The following is a 16,838-nucleotide window of genomic DNA, read 5'->3' as shown; positions in this document are numbered from 1 at the left end:
AATGAAATTTAAGTGCTTCGCATTTTTCATTTTCAGTAGTTAAGAGGTTATTGTTATGTTTAAGAGGGGGTATGGAATGAACATTTCCTTTCATTATTTTAACAAACTTCCAGATTCTGTCATTGTTAGGTCCTGTATTCATTACCATGAGATTTTGGGTCCACGCTTCGTTACGAGCCTGTTGGATTTCGGATTTTATTTCGTTAGTCAATCTATTGTAGTATGTCCTAAGTGCTAGGTTCCGCCTGTCTCTTTGCCATCGACGCCTGAATATATTTCGTTTTTTAATTTTGGATAGTATTTCATTTGGGAGAATTAATTGGTATTTATCCGGAATAGTATAAGGAACGCTTTTTGAGTGAGCAGTGTTGATTAGATTTGTTAAATGATTGATCATTTGATCTATTTGCGATGTATTGTTAATGTTATTTAAATTAAGATCGATTAAGTTAAGTGCATTGTTTATGTAAGTTTGATATGCGGACCAATTTGCCTTGGAATAATTAGGTATGCCTTTCGATGATCTGCTATTTACGTTACATGTTTTTAGTTTAAACTGAACTGGTATGTGGTCGGAATCGAAGTTAGTGCTAGTCTTGGGTTCAGATATTTCATGCAGACCATTGGTCATCACTAAGTCTAAAGTAGAGTGAGAACGATTTGGATCTTTTGGATAATAGGTTGGGTCGTTCGGGTGCATGATTGAAAAACTACCTCTTTGAATTTCATCATAGAGGATCTTTCCCATCCGATTTGACCGAACACAATTCCATAACTGGTGTCTAGCATTAAAATCGCCACAAATTAAATAACTTCCACGGATACTACTTAGGGATCGGATGTCACGACGGAAACTTTTAGAGTCAGTATTACTACCTGGGTTATATATCGATATGATATTGATGCATCCTAGTTTTGTGGCTATGGAAATCCCTATTGCTTCGATAACTTTTAGCCTAGGGAGCTTCAGGTCAAGATACTTTATATTTCTTGCAATAACGATTCCTACTCCTCCTTTATCTCCAGGTGTTCTGTCTAGCCTAAGTATTTTAAAGTCTGGGTGCGAAAATAGCATGTTTGGCTTTAAAAAAGTTTCGTTTAATGCTGCTATGTCAATTTTTGTTGAAACTAGAAAATTGAAAAATTCTTCTTTCTTATTAAGAACGCCATTTGCATTCCAATATAATATTTTAAGATGTTTCTTATTTTCCATTTGAAAAACAGTACTTAGCGGTGATTTGTACAATCACAGTTATAAGGTCTTTTTTGGAGTTACATTGGCTTAAATGGACGAACACATCTTCGACGATCTGACCTATCTCGCTGAGGTCAATCTCATTGTTGATTTGCGTATTTGATTTGAACGCATCGACATAGCTTCTAGTCTTGGTTGTGTTAGTATTATTTCCAATGATATGACTAACCTTTGGAAGCGGAGGGAAGCTGCGATGGTCTACTTCAAATTTTGTAGGAATAGTTTTTTTCTCCTGCACTTTGACTGTCTTTATAGCTGGGCAACCGTAGTAGTTGGCAGTGTGGTGGTCACCACAGTTTGCGCATCGCAGCTTAGCTGGAGCAATTTTACCACCTGGGCTCGTTGTCGATTTACTCAGCGGACACATGTTGGATTTGTGTGATTCTGCACACTTTACGCACACAGGGGCGCGATAGCAGTTTGCTTCACCATGACCATATTTCTGGCAATTGTGACACTGGATGGGTCCTCGTTTGTGAGAGTAATATTCGAAGTATACTCTGTGGTGGTTTACCACCGGTACTTGTTTTAGTTCCGCAAGCGTTATTGAAGCTTTGGCGAAATGTAATAGGTACATTGCCTGGTCATCGTACTTCTTTTTCCGTATATTTAACGTTTTAACTGCACATGGTTTGATGTTACATTCCGCTAATGCGGCTGTTACTTCTTCTATCGGCATTTCGGGGAGACCGAATAAGACAACTTTCGTTGTGCGATCTTCAGGCAGTTGATGTGTATAAAACTGAATCTTTTGTGCCTTAAATAAATCGACGACTGTTTTAAAGCCGTCCGCATTTGTGACCTTCACAGTTATGCCATTTGCAGTAGTATTGGTGGTGTACTTAACGACGCCCGAGGAAACGATTTTTTGGTGAACTACACCGACGGATGTACCTGTTACCATTATGGGAGGTATGTGAAGATCCTTCTTCCTCATAGGAGTATTATTTGATAAGGAAGGACCTTCCTCATCGTCACTTAGAAGCTCAAACGAATTGCTCACCGTCACAGCATTCGTTGGTGTAGGCTTTTTTGGCTGGCCCGTTCGATGGTATTGAGCCAGCGACAATGTAGTGGTGCCACGTTTCGACATGCTTCTTTTGCTTCGGCCCATCTCTGTGGGCCGATCCCAGCTTCTCTTACGAACACGAACGGTACTTATTTTTTTTTTATCCTTCACTTGTATTTCTCTCGTAGATGAGTTGATCTCGATAGAGTGCGTCCGATCAGCTCGGAGGTTGACAGTGAACTGCCATGGTAAAAACCAAAGTGGGTATAGATATCAGGTGGGCTTATCCCTAACGATTTGACAGCTGCGCTGTAGAAAAATGAATTAAAATTTGACGTTTATGGGTTCGATTTTTTGTCAATGTATGTGAGCGAATCCTTTGGAATGTGCTATGTGTGTGAGTGAAAATATATGTATCACAATCGAACCCACAAACTTCTAATTGGTTTTCAATATGTCTACCGCGTCAAAGCTATAAGCCCACCTAGTCTCTTTACCCACTTTGGTAAAAACCAAGCAAAAGTACCCGACCAGCAATGTCAGCACTTTTTACATGTAAACCTTGGGGAAATGCTGTAAAACTCGTGTACAAACACGAATCCTTTGATTGTATGTGTAGGCTGACATCCAGCCATCATTGATAATGACGCAGTTTGCTGTGTGCTAAGCCCGGAGTGGACGTGTTGTGGGAGTAAGAAAATATTATACACTTTTGTGCGTGAGTAATGCGCGGAAGTTTGCAAATATGCGCGTTGTTTTGTGCAGTGCGATGTTAAAGTGAGTGTTGTGCTTGTCTTTCCGTGCCATAAATGTGTGGTGTTAGTTTTTCTCCTCCACTACGTGCTTGCTTCGGCAAGCACATTGTGTTTGTAGTGAGGATAAAAACTTTCGGTACATGTTATGGAAATTGCTTCGTTTTTTACACACCGATAAATACAATTGGTGCTGTGTGAAATAGTGATTAATTTTTTTTGTTGGTCTTGTGTCGTAAAATCAACAAGTCGCAAATTAGTTTGTGAATTGATTTTGTGTTCATTTATTTATGCATCTTGGGTGCAGACTGCTGTCTGCTGCATGCTGCATTTTTTGACACCGCTGTCTGCTGCATGCTGAATTTTTTGACGCACCCTACACGGTGTCTGTGGGGCGTGGTGTTGGGCGTCACGTATTGGTGTTGGTGTCCATACAAAAAAAACCGCTGTTTGTTACCCGGGTATATAGTGTAATCGGCCCTTCATTGTTGAAAGTAAATAACAAACTTTTCTGTGCTTCTGGCAGCACTGCCAATGAATTTTCAAACTTGTAAATAGTACGTGAAATAATCCGGTGTGCAGAGAGCGAGAGAAACGAACCAAAAAATGGAGGGGAAATGGTCCGAAGAGCCATGTAAAAAATGGTCCGAAGGAAGACATCTTCGGACCATTTCCTATGTGCTAGCATAGGGCAAAAAAACTAACACCACACGTTAATGGCTTGAAAAGACATACAAATTCTAATTAAATCGCAACACTTGTTTGAATACTGCACTGCACAAAACAAATGCGCACATTTGCAATCCTCCGCGCATCATACACGCACAAACAGATTCAAAATTTTATAAGTCCCACAACACGTCCGCCCTGGACTTAGCGCACAGCAAACTGAGCCTTTCACTATGTGGGTTTTACGCTAGAGGAAAGAGGCGGGATGAACAGTTCAGGACGAGATGCAAATAATTCTACCTTGAGCAAACTCTGTCGGTTTACACATACAATCAAAGAACCCTTCTTTTTACACAGATCCGCTCTCAAAATAGTCAAGTTTCGAAGAGAAAAACCGTAGCGATCAACTTTTTCTTAAACTTCTACCGAAACTACACGTCAATGGACCAAAATGGTCCGTTCGTCTCGTTCTCTGCACACTGGGAAATCACTTGAGCTTTGAACTAGTGATGTAAAAAATCGCTCCCAAGTGGGATGCGATCCGACCGATCCGGATCCACCTTGGGATCGATCCTCCGAATCCGTTCCGAATCCCTGTTAAAAAAAATATGCTGTGTGAAGGGGGGACTGCATATTGATTCCGACACAAATCAAAGTTGTTCGGTTGTTCGGAGGACACACAAAAAAACTGGCATAAGCTAGTCGCTATTACATTTTGTTTATGATTTATATTGTATGTATTTTATTAAAATACATTTTGCATTATATTTGCTAGCTTCCTTATTCCTTCTAGTTCTGTCTAATTCGCCTCATTAAATTTTTGACGAACTTTTTTGATTTTTGAAAAACACAGTCAAAATGCTTGAACAGCATTAACAGATGAACAGCATCAGAAATGGTTTGAAGATTAAAAACATTGTACCATTACTACACCGTTTCACAGCGTTCGTGAGCAGACGCGCCTGATTATACTGTAATGTAAACACCGCTTTAAATCCCAATCCCGGACTCCAATCTTGACAGATCCGAATCTGGGATCTGGACTCTTGTTTTGGATCCCAATCGCTGAAGGATCCCAATCCTGAAGGATCCCAATCCTGAAAGATCCGAATCCTGAAGGATCCGGTTCCGGACTCTTGTTTTGGATCCCAATCCGGACTCGGAATCCAGACAATCCAAGATATGGGATTGAATCCGGATTGATCCCACGAAGGATCGAATCCCAGAATCCGATCCGGATCCCATTGCCCAACACTACTTTGAACGTGGAGTAAAAAGGACGCCGGATTGTAACAGAGAGTTTTACTTGCGCGAGCCTCACTCTACAGGTTATGGACCCAGGTGCTGAAAATTACTATTTTGAGTAATTTGCGAAACGTGCTAACCGAGCGTATTTAGTTTGCGCGTTTTTTCTTTCTTCGTGACCGTAAGAAAAGAAAACGTTCCTGAGCATCCGGCGTCGTCTTGGTGTACAAAATGGCGGATTCCGTTAAGGCCATTTTTACCAAGCTGAACAGTGGGAATTTCATCGCATGGAAATTCCGAATGCAAACGTTGCTAGAGCGAGAAGAAGTATGGGATGTGATCGAGGATCTTACATCAGACGAAAAGGACGACAGTTTCGCTGAATGGAAAAAGAAGGACACAAAAACAAGGAATACAATTGCGTTGTTTGTCGAAGACAACCAGTTGCGCTTTATCAAGAAAGCAGTGTCTGCCAAGGAAATGTGGGACAATCTACGTTGTTACCACGAAAAGGCTACAATTGGCAACTAAGCTTTGCCTTTGCATCAATTTTGTACTAAGATGGCGGAGGATGCTGATGTGGAAAAACATATCGAGTATGTGGAAGACATCTACGAGAAAATGGACAACGCCGGCATCGAATTGAGTGAACTACTACGGATCATCTTGTTTCTACGCACTTTGCCGCCGTGGTACAGCACCTTCGTGACATCGGTGGAGAGCTGTCCTCGAGATGACGTCACAATGGAATCGGTATTGGCGCGATTGAGAGAAGAGAGCATTAAGCGCAAATGTCAACCAGGAGAAAGCTGTAAAGAGGAGAAAGTATTAAAGGCGGAAACAAAGGATCGTGGTGAGTTGAAATGTTTCAATTGTCACAAGCTGGAAATGACCTGTTCCAGCGAAATTGTAAGAAAAGGCCATCCTATAAGAAGACTCCGAAACCAGCGGAAGCTAAGCGTATTCAAGCGAAGCAACAACCAACAGGGAAAGATACTGTTGTTCATGGCGCGGCGTGTTTTGTTGCTGGGGAAGTGATTCCTGGCGCTTGGACAATAGATAGTGGCTGCACGTGTCATATGACCAACGATCGCGATTTTTTTACGGAGTTCAAAGGCGGTTATGTGACTGATGTGGTTTATGTGACTGATGTGGTGCGTTAACACAGAAGAGTGTCAACATACTTGGCACCGGCGATTCGGTCATCGGAGTATGGATGTTGTAGAGGCAATCCGTAATAAAGGGTTAGCAAGTGGTTTGCTTGTAAAGGATTGCGGAGAAAGGATTGTGTGCGAGTGCTGTTTGAAGGGAAAGCTAACCAGAAAGCCCTTTCCACCAGTGGCCGAACGCAAATCGAAGAAACCGTTAGATCTCATAGCGAGCGTACACACACAACGCCCACGCCCTGCCCACGTCCACAAGTAACTTCGTAGAAAGCCGAAACAAACCCTCTATGCTTACTGCACGCTTAAGCAAAACAACGCTTTACCGAGTGCTACCCCGAATGCAGCGTACGTGGTATTCTAATGCGGATCGCAGGTATAATTTCAGAATCCTTTTTCACTTCGAGAAGATCCCAGGTATAATTCCCGAACCCTCTTTCGCTTCGCGATTTGTGGACGCGTCCAGGACAGGACCCAATTTTTTTGAAATTTTGTATGACTTCGGCTTTTGTGGACGTCTCATGAGCCGTCATGTGTACGCAACCATACACACCGATATATGTGGACCGATGAAGAATCCTACCCCGAGCGGCTACAAATATTTCATGACTATGATTGATGATTTTAGTCGCTTCTGTGTGATCTATCTCCTGAAAACGAAGAATGAAGCAGCCGATACGATCGTCGAATATGTTCGCTGGACAGAAAACACCTTTGGTCGGAAGCCTAGTGCGATTCGCTCTGATGGGGGAAGTGAATACACGGGTAGAGGTCTACAGGAGTTTTATAAGTCTCAAGGTATAAGCACTCAATATTGCACTCCGTACTCAGCGCAGTCTAACGGAGTGGCTGAACGAAAGAACCGAGCCTTGCAAGAGATGGCGAACTGCATGCTGCTTGATGCTGGACTGCCGAAACGGTACTGGGGAGAGGTTTTATTGACTGCAGCCTAAGTCCAGAACCGACTTCCTTCAAGAGTAGTAAATCGTACACCCTACGAGCATTGGTCTGGGTCAAAGCCGGACTTGTCCAGACTGCGAGTGTTTGGAAGCAAGGCTTACGTTCATGTTACCGACCCAAGAAGAAAGAAGTTCGATGCGAAGGCGGAAAAACTTATTTTTTTAGGTTCCTCGGACCAGCATAAGGCGTACAGATTTCTAAACATCGATAAAGATCGTGTGATCATTAGTCGCGATGCCCGGTTTCTTGAGCTGAGTAATGGCTCCGAACAGCTGGAGGAGTGCACTGAGGAAAACGTGCCGGTGGAAGCTCCGACTGAAGTAGCTGTTGATTTGGATTGGACGGATCCAGTATTTGTGGAAGAATCCGAAGAAACTACGTCTGTGTATGAAGATGCAGAAGAGAGTGACACTTCTGAAGGGTTACAAAAAGAAGATCGAAGTACGCGAGGCATCCTTCCCAAACGATATGAGGACTTTGTTGTGGGCAAGGTCACTCATGACGAAGAGCCACCAAATTATCATGAAGCGAGAAAAATCCCTTTTGAGAGGTTACTCTGATGCTGACTGGGCAGGCGATGTAAAAACACGAAAATCTACGAGTGGTTTTGTTTTCCTGTTTGGTGGAGGACCAATTTGGAGGACCAGCAAGGCGCAAGCGAGTGTTGCATTATCGTCGCTGGAAGCAGAGTATAATGCATTAACGTTGGCGTGTCAGGAGGAGCTATGGTTGCGGTGATTGCTAGTAGACTTCGACGAACCACAGACCATGCCAACTGTGTTGTACGAAGACAATCAAGGTTGCATATGTTTCGCTACAGCAGAGAGATCGAGTGGGCGAGTGAAGCATATCGATACGAAAAGGAACTTCATACGTGAGTTGTGTGAGAAAAGAACTGGGGAGCTGATATATTGCCAGTCGAGTGAAATGATAGCGGATGCATTGACAAAGCCGTTATCTGCAAATCAGATAGGGAAGTTTTTGAAGCAAAATTCAGATGAATTCGGATTAACTATGCGTTTTGAACAGTAGTTATTTAGGAGTGTTGAATGTAAATAACAAACTTTTCTGTGCTTCTGGCAGCACTGTCAACGAATTGTCAAACTTGTAAATAGTACGTGAAATAAATCATTTGAGCTTTGAACGTGGAGTAAAACGGACGCCGGATTGTAATAGAGAGTTTTACTTGCGCGAGCCTCACTCTACACTCATTTGAGGTTTAAATCCTAAACCCACTTTACTATTTTCACAACAAAAAAAATACACTCCTGGTACGGCTTGATGCTCTATCCGAAGTGATGACGATTCAAGACGATTATCACTTTCACTTGCTGCTTTGCACATCATTACACACTTGACGGAATGACAACGTTCTACAGTAAACAAACTATACTTTTCTTAGCAATACACTACTACCGGTACACCCAACACTCATCACCAACGTGTGGCGAAGGTGCACTGATACACCAAAGGCCGCTGACCCAAGAAAAAAAACATAAGCTAAAACCAACCCACACTGATAGATAGCTAATATGTAAATACGGATGCAACAGCACCGCGACAACCGGAACGAACGCGATGCAAAACTAGATGCAATGCGATGTGCAGCTAGACAAAAAGAGAAAAGCGAAACACCACCCGAAGCCCCAAAGCAAATACAATAATTCAATACCACCAAACAAGTACATAACCAGAGCTTTCGAAACAATCGCGGCCGGTCCTAGCATAAGCAAGAGCAAGCAAGACCGAAGGATATAACGAATAAATCAATTTTTTTCACCTTTCTCTTTTTTATGTGCATTTTGTGCTTCTAAATTTGAATTTGAGCTTTAAATTTAAATGTGAGCTTTTTGCTCGCCATTAGCAGCACGATTCATCAAATGTCAAATCACTCAAAAAAATATAGCAAAAATCATGCTGTCCTTCTGCTGTTTGGGCGAAATCGACTGATTTCCGGAAAAAAATTTCGGCATAAATTTCGATACACGAAATATATGCCGAAATATGCTCGAATCGTCCGGCTGAGCATCCACTAGTCCTTATTCCTCAACCATTTGGATTGTGCAAAAAAACTGGATGCATCTGGAAAAAAGAAAGTACGAGTAATAATAAGCTGCGGGGCCACGACAGTTGAGGATTCCCTCAGAACTCAAAATCTCAGGAACTCATGAGTGATTTTGAAGGATTTGCGTCTTGAGGAAAACCTGGCCGATCAACAAAAACCTCAAAAACTTTTTGAGACTTTTTTTGAGGAATCGTTTTGACAGATCCGATGCCTTAGCCCAAAGTGGGTATAATATACAAGTGGGCTTATCCCTAATGCTTTGACAACTGCGCTGTAAAAAAATACAAAAAAGATTTGACAGATCGCGTTACGGTCATTTGAGCATGTGTGTGAAAAAGCGTACCTCGTGTACAGAGTGACCAGATTATTTTCTTCGTTACGTGTGGTTTGCATACAATAGATATTGCCATGAAAAATGAATTAGGACATGCATTTATGGCTTCTTGACCAATATTAAGAAAAATCTGTGCTCGTCTGTGAATCGGTAGGGTTATCAAAAATCGGTAGTTCTGGTCACACTGGTTATGTGTTTCGTTGTGGAGGTGTAAAGGTACGCATGAAAACCGTAACACGAAACTTCAAACGGGTATTTAAAAATGGCCTGCTGAAAAGAGCTATAAGCCCACTTGTATATTATACCCACTTTGCCTCAGCCGTTCAGAATGTAAACAAAACATATTTTTGTTTGCGGTTTTTTTCAATGAAAGCACACTTTTCTTGTGCCACTGTTAATGCAAATACCTACTGAAGAACTAAAATTAACATTCATTATAATTTAACACCGTATTTGTATGTTTATTTTTGTTTTTTTTTTTTGTTTTTTGCGACGGTAAATTGTTCACTTGTTGCACAATGTGCGACACAATGTATGTATATCTTTTAATTTAAAAACTAAACTTTTTAAGCGAAAGACTATCCTTGAACCTCGTTCTGTTGATTGATAAAATGTTTAAATACTTTCTTTTCCTTAAAACAACATTTTATTGATTCTGATCTGTTATTCTGATCGTTCGCTTGTGGCTGTCTCACGCTGTGTTTCTTACCAGTATTTTTGTGTGCAAATCGTAACTTATCGTTATCTGTGCATATATATTGTCTGTGTTGTTTCCTGGTGATCATTCCTGTTATATCCCGAGAGAACCTCCCGTGAATCAGAAGCAGTTATTTGCATTTGTTTATCGTTCCTGTTTGCTGTTAGTTGCATCTGCAGTTCGTCGCTATGGCCGCATCGTGTCCTTCGTGTCTGCAATCGGTAATGGGAGAAAAGGTTTACTTGTGTGCTGGTCTATGCAATTACACCTACCATCAAGCTTGTCTGGGTCGGAATTTCTGGGTGAAATCGGTCGGAGAACCGGGCTGGGTGGATGCAATTATTGCAGCGAAGCCAAACATTCACATGCGTGATCTTGCATGTGAGGAGCTAAGTCGTATAATGGACAATATTTTGCAGGCGAAGAATGAGGGAAAGGCGCTGACTGCGGTACAGTGCACAGTGTACGGGAAAAAGGCAGATAGTGCATTGGAAGAGCATAACAAGCATTATGCTGAAATTATTAAGCTTGTTGTTGGAGATAGTGCAGTGCATGACGCCAAGTATAAGGAAACTATTAAATTGCATGAGGAGGTGATGTTGGAATTAGAGAGTGCATCTGAAGCCTTTGTGGCAAAGTCAGCATCATCTCAAGCAATGGTTCCAGGTCCCAGTGTCCCACCAGTGATTGTGCATGCCCCATTGCCTCGCCCCATACCTACGTTTAGTGGCAAGTATGAGGAATGGGAGCGATTCAAGACAATTTTTAGAGACATTGTGGACAAAAGTGGTGACAATCCGCGTATAAAACTTTATCACCTTGAAAAGGCCTTGAGCGGTGATGCGGCCAAAGTAATTGATCAAAAGACAATAAATGACGGTAACTACGAACGCGCGTGGCAACTCTTATCCGATCGCTATGAGAATAAGCGTCGTATGGTGGACCTACATACATATTAGTGGATTGTTTAGTTTAAAGAAATTTACCGAAGAGAACTATGTCGGTCTGCGTAATTTAACCTGTGGAAAACGTGGAAAACCTAAAATATTTAGGTGAAGATTTTGCAGGGTTTTCTTGTACGATGGTGATATATCTAATATCTAATTCGTTGGATATCGAGACCAAGAAGTTATGGCAAGCTAGCATACCTAAAAGTGAACTACCGTATTACGAAAAAACCTTGTGCTTCCTAAAAGAAAGAGTGTCGGTGTTAGAAAGGTGTCAAGCAAATGTTGCAGCTGGACATAAGGGTCGTTCCGTTTCAAAAAGGCCAAATTACAAAGAAAATTCACCTATGAAGGGACTACATGGAACGAACAAATGTCCGGAAATCGTTTTGTTAGATGGAAAACAACGTGAGCAATACGTTAAATCAAAACGGCTTTGTATGATTTGCTTGAAACCAGGACATTGGCGAAACCGTTGCAAATCGCGTGTGAAGTGTAGTAAGTGCGAAGGAGAGCACAACACAATTTTACATTATGACAATAACTCGGTGAAGTCAGAACAAGCTTCAAGTGAACCCAAAAGAGTGAGCGCAAGCCAGTATGCTGATAATCAGCGTGATCATGAATCTCGAACGGCAGTCGAATCGAATGGAGGCGTCGAATCGAACGGTAGAAAAAATGGTATCATGCAACGTATTCGAATCGATGAATGTCACATCGATTAATTTGAGCTTTTTCATTTGTCAACCCGGTCTCTGAGCTGTCAAACCGCGATCGAAACATAAACATTGCAAACAAACCCAATCGGACGTTTGGAATGAACTACGGCATAAATTTCGACCTATATTTCGTATACCGAAACGTTTGGCGAAATTTGTTCCGGAAATCAGTCGATTTCGCCCAAACAGCAGAAGGACTGCAGGATTTTTGCTGTCATCGTGCGAATGTCTAGCAAAAAGCTCAATTTCAAATTTAAAGCAAAAAAGCTTGTCACAGCCGTTGCCACAACACTTTTTTTCTATGTGTGGCGGTCGATTGTCTTTTTTTCTCTTGCTTGCTCCTGCTTATTCTAGTATTTGTTCGATTCGCGAGTTCTGTTCTGCGCTGGTGTGTCTTGCATCGCGTTCGTTCGTTCGTTCTGCCTATGACTTGTCGGTTTGTTTCGTTTTGACTAGTGGTATAGGATCTAGACCGTACTATTTTTTCATGGTTAGGGTATTCTCGCGCGATGTGCGCAAGGGTAAGTATGATATTGCCAGCTCGCCCATGTGTGTTTTCTGCAAAGATAGTAATGGTAGGAAATATCGGGAATCGATCCCAGACTTACATTTGGAGGTGGTGTTTCAGGCGTCCGCGAACTGATGGTACCAACAATTTGGCGCCAAAAGGATTGATACGGACCAGGTTTTGTTCTACGTGCAGTGCCTCGAACGAAGTACCATCAGCTGTTCTGTTATGGTTCTATTGTTGGTGATGCTTCGTGCGCGATGCATCAAAATGTTGTGCGCTGATCTGAGCGATAATGTTTTTTAGGTTGGTGTATTTTGTACGAGTGTTTTTATTTTTGAACATAGAATGGCGATCCTCGCACACGGACCGTTTTTACGTAGCTTTATTTTGAGGATTTTACAATGATATTTGTTGAATTATCTATGGGTTTGTTGTTAAATTAAACATACCTTTTTTCGTAGGCTTTCGTGACATCTAATATGCAAAGCCATACCAGAACATTCGTACAATCAATCGTACATATTCTTCACTCTTGCTTGATACCGAATAGGATCATTACAGATGTCGCGAAGTACATTCATGTACAGTGCACTGTTAAATGTTTCATTGCGTTTCAATTTCTACACGCGCCTTTTAATTTAAAGTGCCTGAGCATCTTTTACACGGCATCGATTGCGCTGGTAAGAAGAGAACGCTAGAGAATGTTCCGTGTGTTACGTTCAGCTGTGTTGTGATATGTTTTGCACTTAATATTAGTTTTCCAGGAAGTGTCGCTACGGTCGCATCCTACAGAAACACTTTGGCCACGGGCTTAGCTGGTGCAATGCAATGCAATGCAATGAGCAATTGAATGAAAGGATCGATGGCAAATGAAATGTTGTGATCAGCAACTCTGGCCGGCAAAGACAAGCATTAGAAGAATGCTTCGCGGAACACCGGCGACGCAATCGATTTGTATTAAGAGAAATGCAAACAGAATTGTTATTCATATTAAATTGATAGAACTGTTTATCTTTCACAACACGAAGAAAGCTGTAACGTGTTCCAAAATATGTTATGCAACTTAAAAAGAGCTACATTAACACAACATAGCTGTGTGTAGATATTTCAATTCACAATGACTTTCAATGTTGTTTTAATATTATTGTTCAGTCTATTATGAGTATTATTCCACAACCGTGTGAAGCTGTGGTACGTTCGTCAGAACGCCTTGTCACAAATAGTTTGCGCATTATTTCATCGGTTGATCATTTGACGATGGGGCTCAACGACAAGCCACGCATACATTCCTTAAGATAAAAATATCGTTTGAATCATTGGGATCACGAAACACTATTGTTTTACGCTCCAGTTTTTGACTACTCACGACTGTTTCATCATCATTAGCTTCACATGCACATGATACAATGAATACGCATGATACAAATGTTGGGATAATTCTGCAGTGTGAGCATATGACGAACTAGTACTTTGGTGGTTCTTTATTTCACGGTCGTATAATCAAATCGGATTCCAACGCCCAAAACGTCTATTAGCTCATAACAAAATCTTGATATAAAACACCAGCAACTTCGACACATGAGCATGAGCTGTTGTTTTATTTTTGTGTGATGCCTTTGTGCATTCGCCTTTCTTAATATGGACTAATAATTATGTTAATAATAATGATTAAAAATAGTGGGGCGGCCCGGTGGTGCATGTGAAAAACGGCGCCCGTCCACACGGCAGGACCGGGTTCAAATCCCATTCGGACCGTCCCCCCGTAGCATGGACTGACTATCCTGCTACGTGGTAAAATAAGTCTTGATACGGCCAGGCCGTTCTAACCGAGCAAAAAAAAAAAAAAAAAAAAAAATGATTAAAAATAGGAAAGCAAATGTACAGCGATTCATCAGCGAATCTGTATACGATCCCGCGAACAACTCGGGTAGCTTCGATTTGTTGTTGTAAACCAATGCATTTGTTGGTGTTGTTGGTGTTTGGAGCAGTCTGACAACCGCGCGGATTGTACACTTTTGTATCGACGGTAGAACGAGCGTGAGTACGAGCAAGAGGGATTAACGCAAGAGAAGCGAACGGCATGAGAAAACTCATCAGACACGACTCGAGCTTTCTGACCGACTCTTGCTCAGTGTAAGTGCGAGCAGGCACGGGATACTGTTTAGAGGGAGACATTCCGGCATTTGCTTTTGACAAGTCGAAACTTTTTGCTTGGGAAAATTGTCACTCAGTAGAGAGTGTTAAAATATTCAAATTGTTTTAAAATAAAGAAAAACTATCAGCACTTACAATTACAAGTGAAAAAATGATTTCGGCCTATTACGTAAGTGATAGTGACAGCAGTGAAGAGGAAGCAAAAGAAAATTTTGCTGCATATCGGAGAGCACTACGAGTTTCGTCGGACCCATTACAACTTCCAAACAAGCAGTAGGTAGTATTTTAAACAAATGGTGAAGATGGAATAAATGTTTAAAATGTACTTTCTTGCCTTACAGATTTCTGAAAAACTTTCGAATATCCAAAGAAATTTTTACAGAAATACTTGAAGAAATTGCACCAAAATTTCCTCCTGTGCATAGTTCGGGCATGACGATTAAGCAAAAGTTGGCAGCTACATTACGATTCCTGGCGGATGGTAGTTACCAAAACGGAGTCGGAAATGATTTCAATGTTGCCGTAGCTCAATCAACATTCTCGACTATCTTAAACCAGACACTAAAAATTCTGGAGGAATCATTGTGTCCTAAGTGGATAACCCTGGAAATGAATAGCGAAGAGCAACAAGCTGCAAGGTGTTATTTTTTTAGGAAAAGTTCCATTCCGGGTGTAGTTATGTGTGCGGATGGTACTCACGTAAAAATAATAGCGCCAAAGAATGATAAGGACCAATTTTACAACAGGAAAGGATTTTACAGCATGAATGTTTTAGTGGTAAGTATCAAAATTTAATGATAAGTGTTATTAAACAAGTTTTTACACTTGAAACCGTTTTCCGAGAAAGATTATTCCCGAAAAAAAGAAATTTTGTTTCGAAACGTCACGCAGAATGCGTTGTATTCTTTTTTAGAATCCTAAAACGTTTTTATTATCTTTCAAGATGTGCGACCACAACATGCACATAAGGTATGATAATGCTGGTTTTAGCGGAGCCAATCACGACTCACACGTATGGACGGTGAGTGGTGTGGATATTTTTTTCGCTAGCAAGCATCAGAATGGTGAAACTGCGTATAAAGTATTGGGTGAGTGTTTATTTATTGAACCCTTCATTTGTGAGACAATTACAACGTTCGCAAATTGAAACACATTTTTTTCAGCGGATTCTGATTATCCATCAAAGCCATGGGATTAAAATTATAAATGTTTGTTGTGCACTGCATAGTATTTGCATAGCCAATAACTTGCCGATAGAATAATGCTTCAGTTCGTTCTAAAAAGCAGACTACAACAAAATTATTTGTGTGAAATTAATAAACAGGAAAAACAATTTCTTTTATGAAATAATGTTGGAAGATTTTGAAAGAAAGACGAAATAAATATGCTAAAATATTTTTATGTAAATGTTACATACTACTACAAGAGAAGTACATGGTTCAGCTTGAACTATAGGTTGATTCTGAGGATTCCCATAGCTTCTGCCAAAGTTTTGTATTGTCGCCCGCAAATTTGTAAGATCAGCCACTCTTTCTTCCAATTCGTTCAGAATTTTTTGTTTGTTTGGACCGCCTCCTGTTGCTGTTGCTTCCTTATAGTTCTCCCGGAGCTTCTTTTTCACGGAACATTTAAAATCAAACCACACCTAGAGTTAAAGCAAACAATTAGGAAATCAATCATGATGAATCATAATATTGTAATATAACTCACTTTTTTCCATACTGATGCTTGCCGTACAGGTGGCCCAAGTGCGTTCACATTCTCGGCAAGTGTTTCCCAGAACACCGTCTGATCTCCTTTGTGCAGAGCTCTAGCAATTTCGGGCTCCTTTTCCAACATTTCCACCATTTTATCAAGCTGAGCCCTGTTCGTCCGCACTTCCCTACAACACAACAAAAGTTGCAGCTTATTTTTCGATAATAATTCAAACCAAATCAATCACTTAAGCCAAAAACAGACGGAGCATACTTGCCCAATCGGACGTTTCGAATGAACTTCGGCATAAATTTCGACCTATATTTCGTATACCGAAACGTTTGGCGAAATTTGTTCCGGAAATCAGTCGATTTCGCCCAAACAGCAGAAGAACTGCAGGATTTTTGCTGTCATCGTGCGAATGTCTAGCAAAAAGCTCAATTTCAAAATTAAAGCAAAAAAGCTTGTCACAGCCGTTGCCACAACACTTTTTTTCTATATGTGGCGGTCGATCGTCTTTTTTTTCTCTTGCTTGCTCCTGCTTATTCTAGTATTTGTTCGATTCGCGAGTTCTGTTCTGCGCTGGTGTGTCTTGCATCGCGTTCGTTCGTTCGTTCTGTCTGTGGCTTGTCGGTTTGTTTCGTTTTGACTAGTGGTATAGGA

The 16,838-nt window shown here is 41.1% G+C and overlaps 2 protein-coding genes across 2 annotated transcripts; one reads left to right on the top strand and one right to left on the bottom strand.

The window, feature by feature from the left end:
* Positions 1–14,192: 14,192 nt before the first annotated feature.
* LOC125760979 (putative nuclease HARBI1) lies at positions 14,193–15,564 on the top strand. The gene is made up of 2 exons (XM_049421660.1): positions 14,193–14,753; positions 14,822–15,564. The coding sequence occupies exons 1-2, from the start codon at positions 14,632–14,634 to the stop codon at positions 15,273–15,275; spliced, it is 576 nt and encodes a 191-aa protein (XP_049277617.1). The 5' UTR covers positions 14,193–14,631; the 3' UTR covers positions 15,276–15,564.
* Positions 15,565–15,578: 14 nt separating this feature from the next.
* Positions 15,579–16,612, bottom strand: LOC125760981 (uncharacterized). The gene is made up of 2 exons (XM_049421662.1): positions 16,191–16,612; positions 15,579–16,125 (listed from the first exon to the last, which is right to left on the bottom strand). The coding sequence occupies exons 1-2, from the start codon at positions 16,326–16,328 to the stop codon at positions 15,868–15,870; spliced, it is 396 nt and encodes a 131-aa protein (XP_049277619.1). The 5' UTR covers positions 16,329–16,612; the 3' UTR covers positions 15,579–15,867.
* Between the last annotated feature and the right edge of the window lie 226 nt (positions 16,613–16,838).

The sequence above is a fragment of the Anopheles funestus genome, chromosome 2RL (assembly GCF_943734845.2).
Source record: "Anopheles funestus chromosome 2RL, idAnoFuneDA-416_04, whole genome shotgun sequence".
Taxonomy (NCBI): domain Eukaryota; kingdom Metazoa; phylum Arthropoda; class Insecta; order Diptera; family Culicidae; genus Anopheles; species Anopheles funestus.
The sequence above is the reverse complement of the archived record's forward strand: the minus strand, read 5'-3'. Positions and strand labels throughout refer to the sequence as shown.

What these genes read in the sequence shown, in the direction of transcription:
- LOC125760979 (XM_049421660.1), top strand. Translation starts at nt 14,632, where the DNA reads ATGATTTCGGCCTATTACGTAAGTGATAGTGACAGCAGTGAAGAGGAA. An exon ending in TTACAACTTCCAAACAAGCA is followed by an intron (nt 14,754 to 14,821) that starts GTAGGTAGTATT and finishes CTTGCCTTACAG; the next exon opens with ATTTCTGAAAAACTTTCGAA.
- LOC125760981 (XM_049421662.1), bottom strand. Translation starts at nt 16,328, where the DNA reads ATGGTGGAAATGTTGGAAAAGGAGCCCGAAATTGCTAGAGCTCTGCAC. An exon ending in AAGCATCAGTATGGAAAAAA is followed by an intron (nt 16,126 to 16,190) that starts GTGAGTTATATT and finishes CTTTAACTCTAG; the next exon opens with GTGTGGTTTGATTTTAAATG.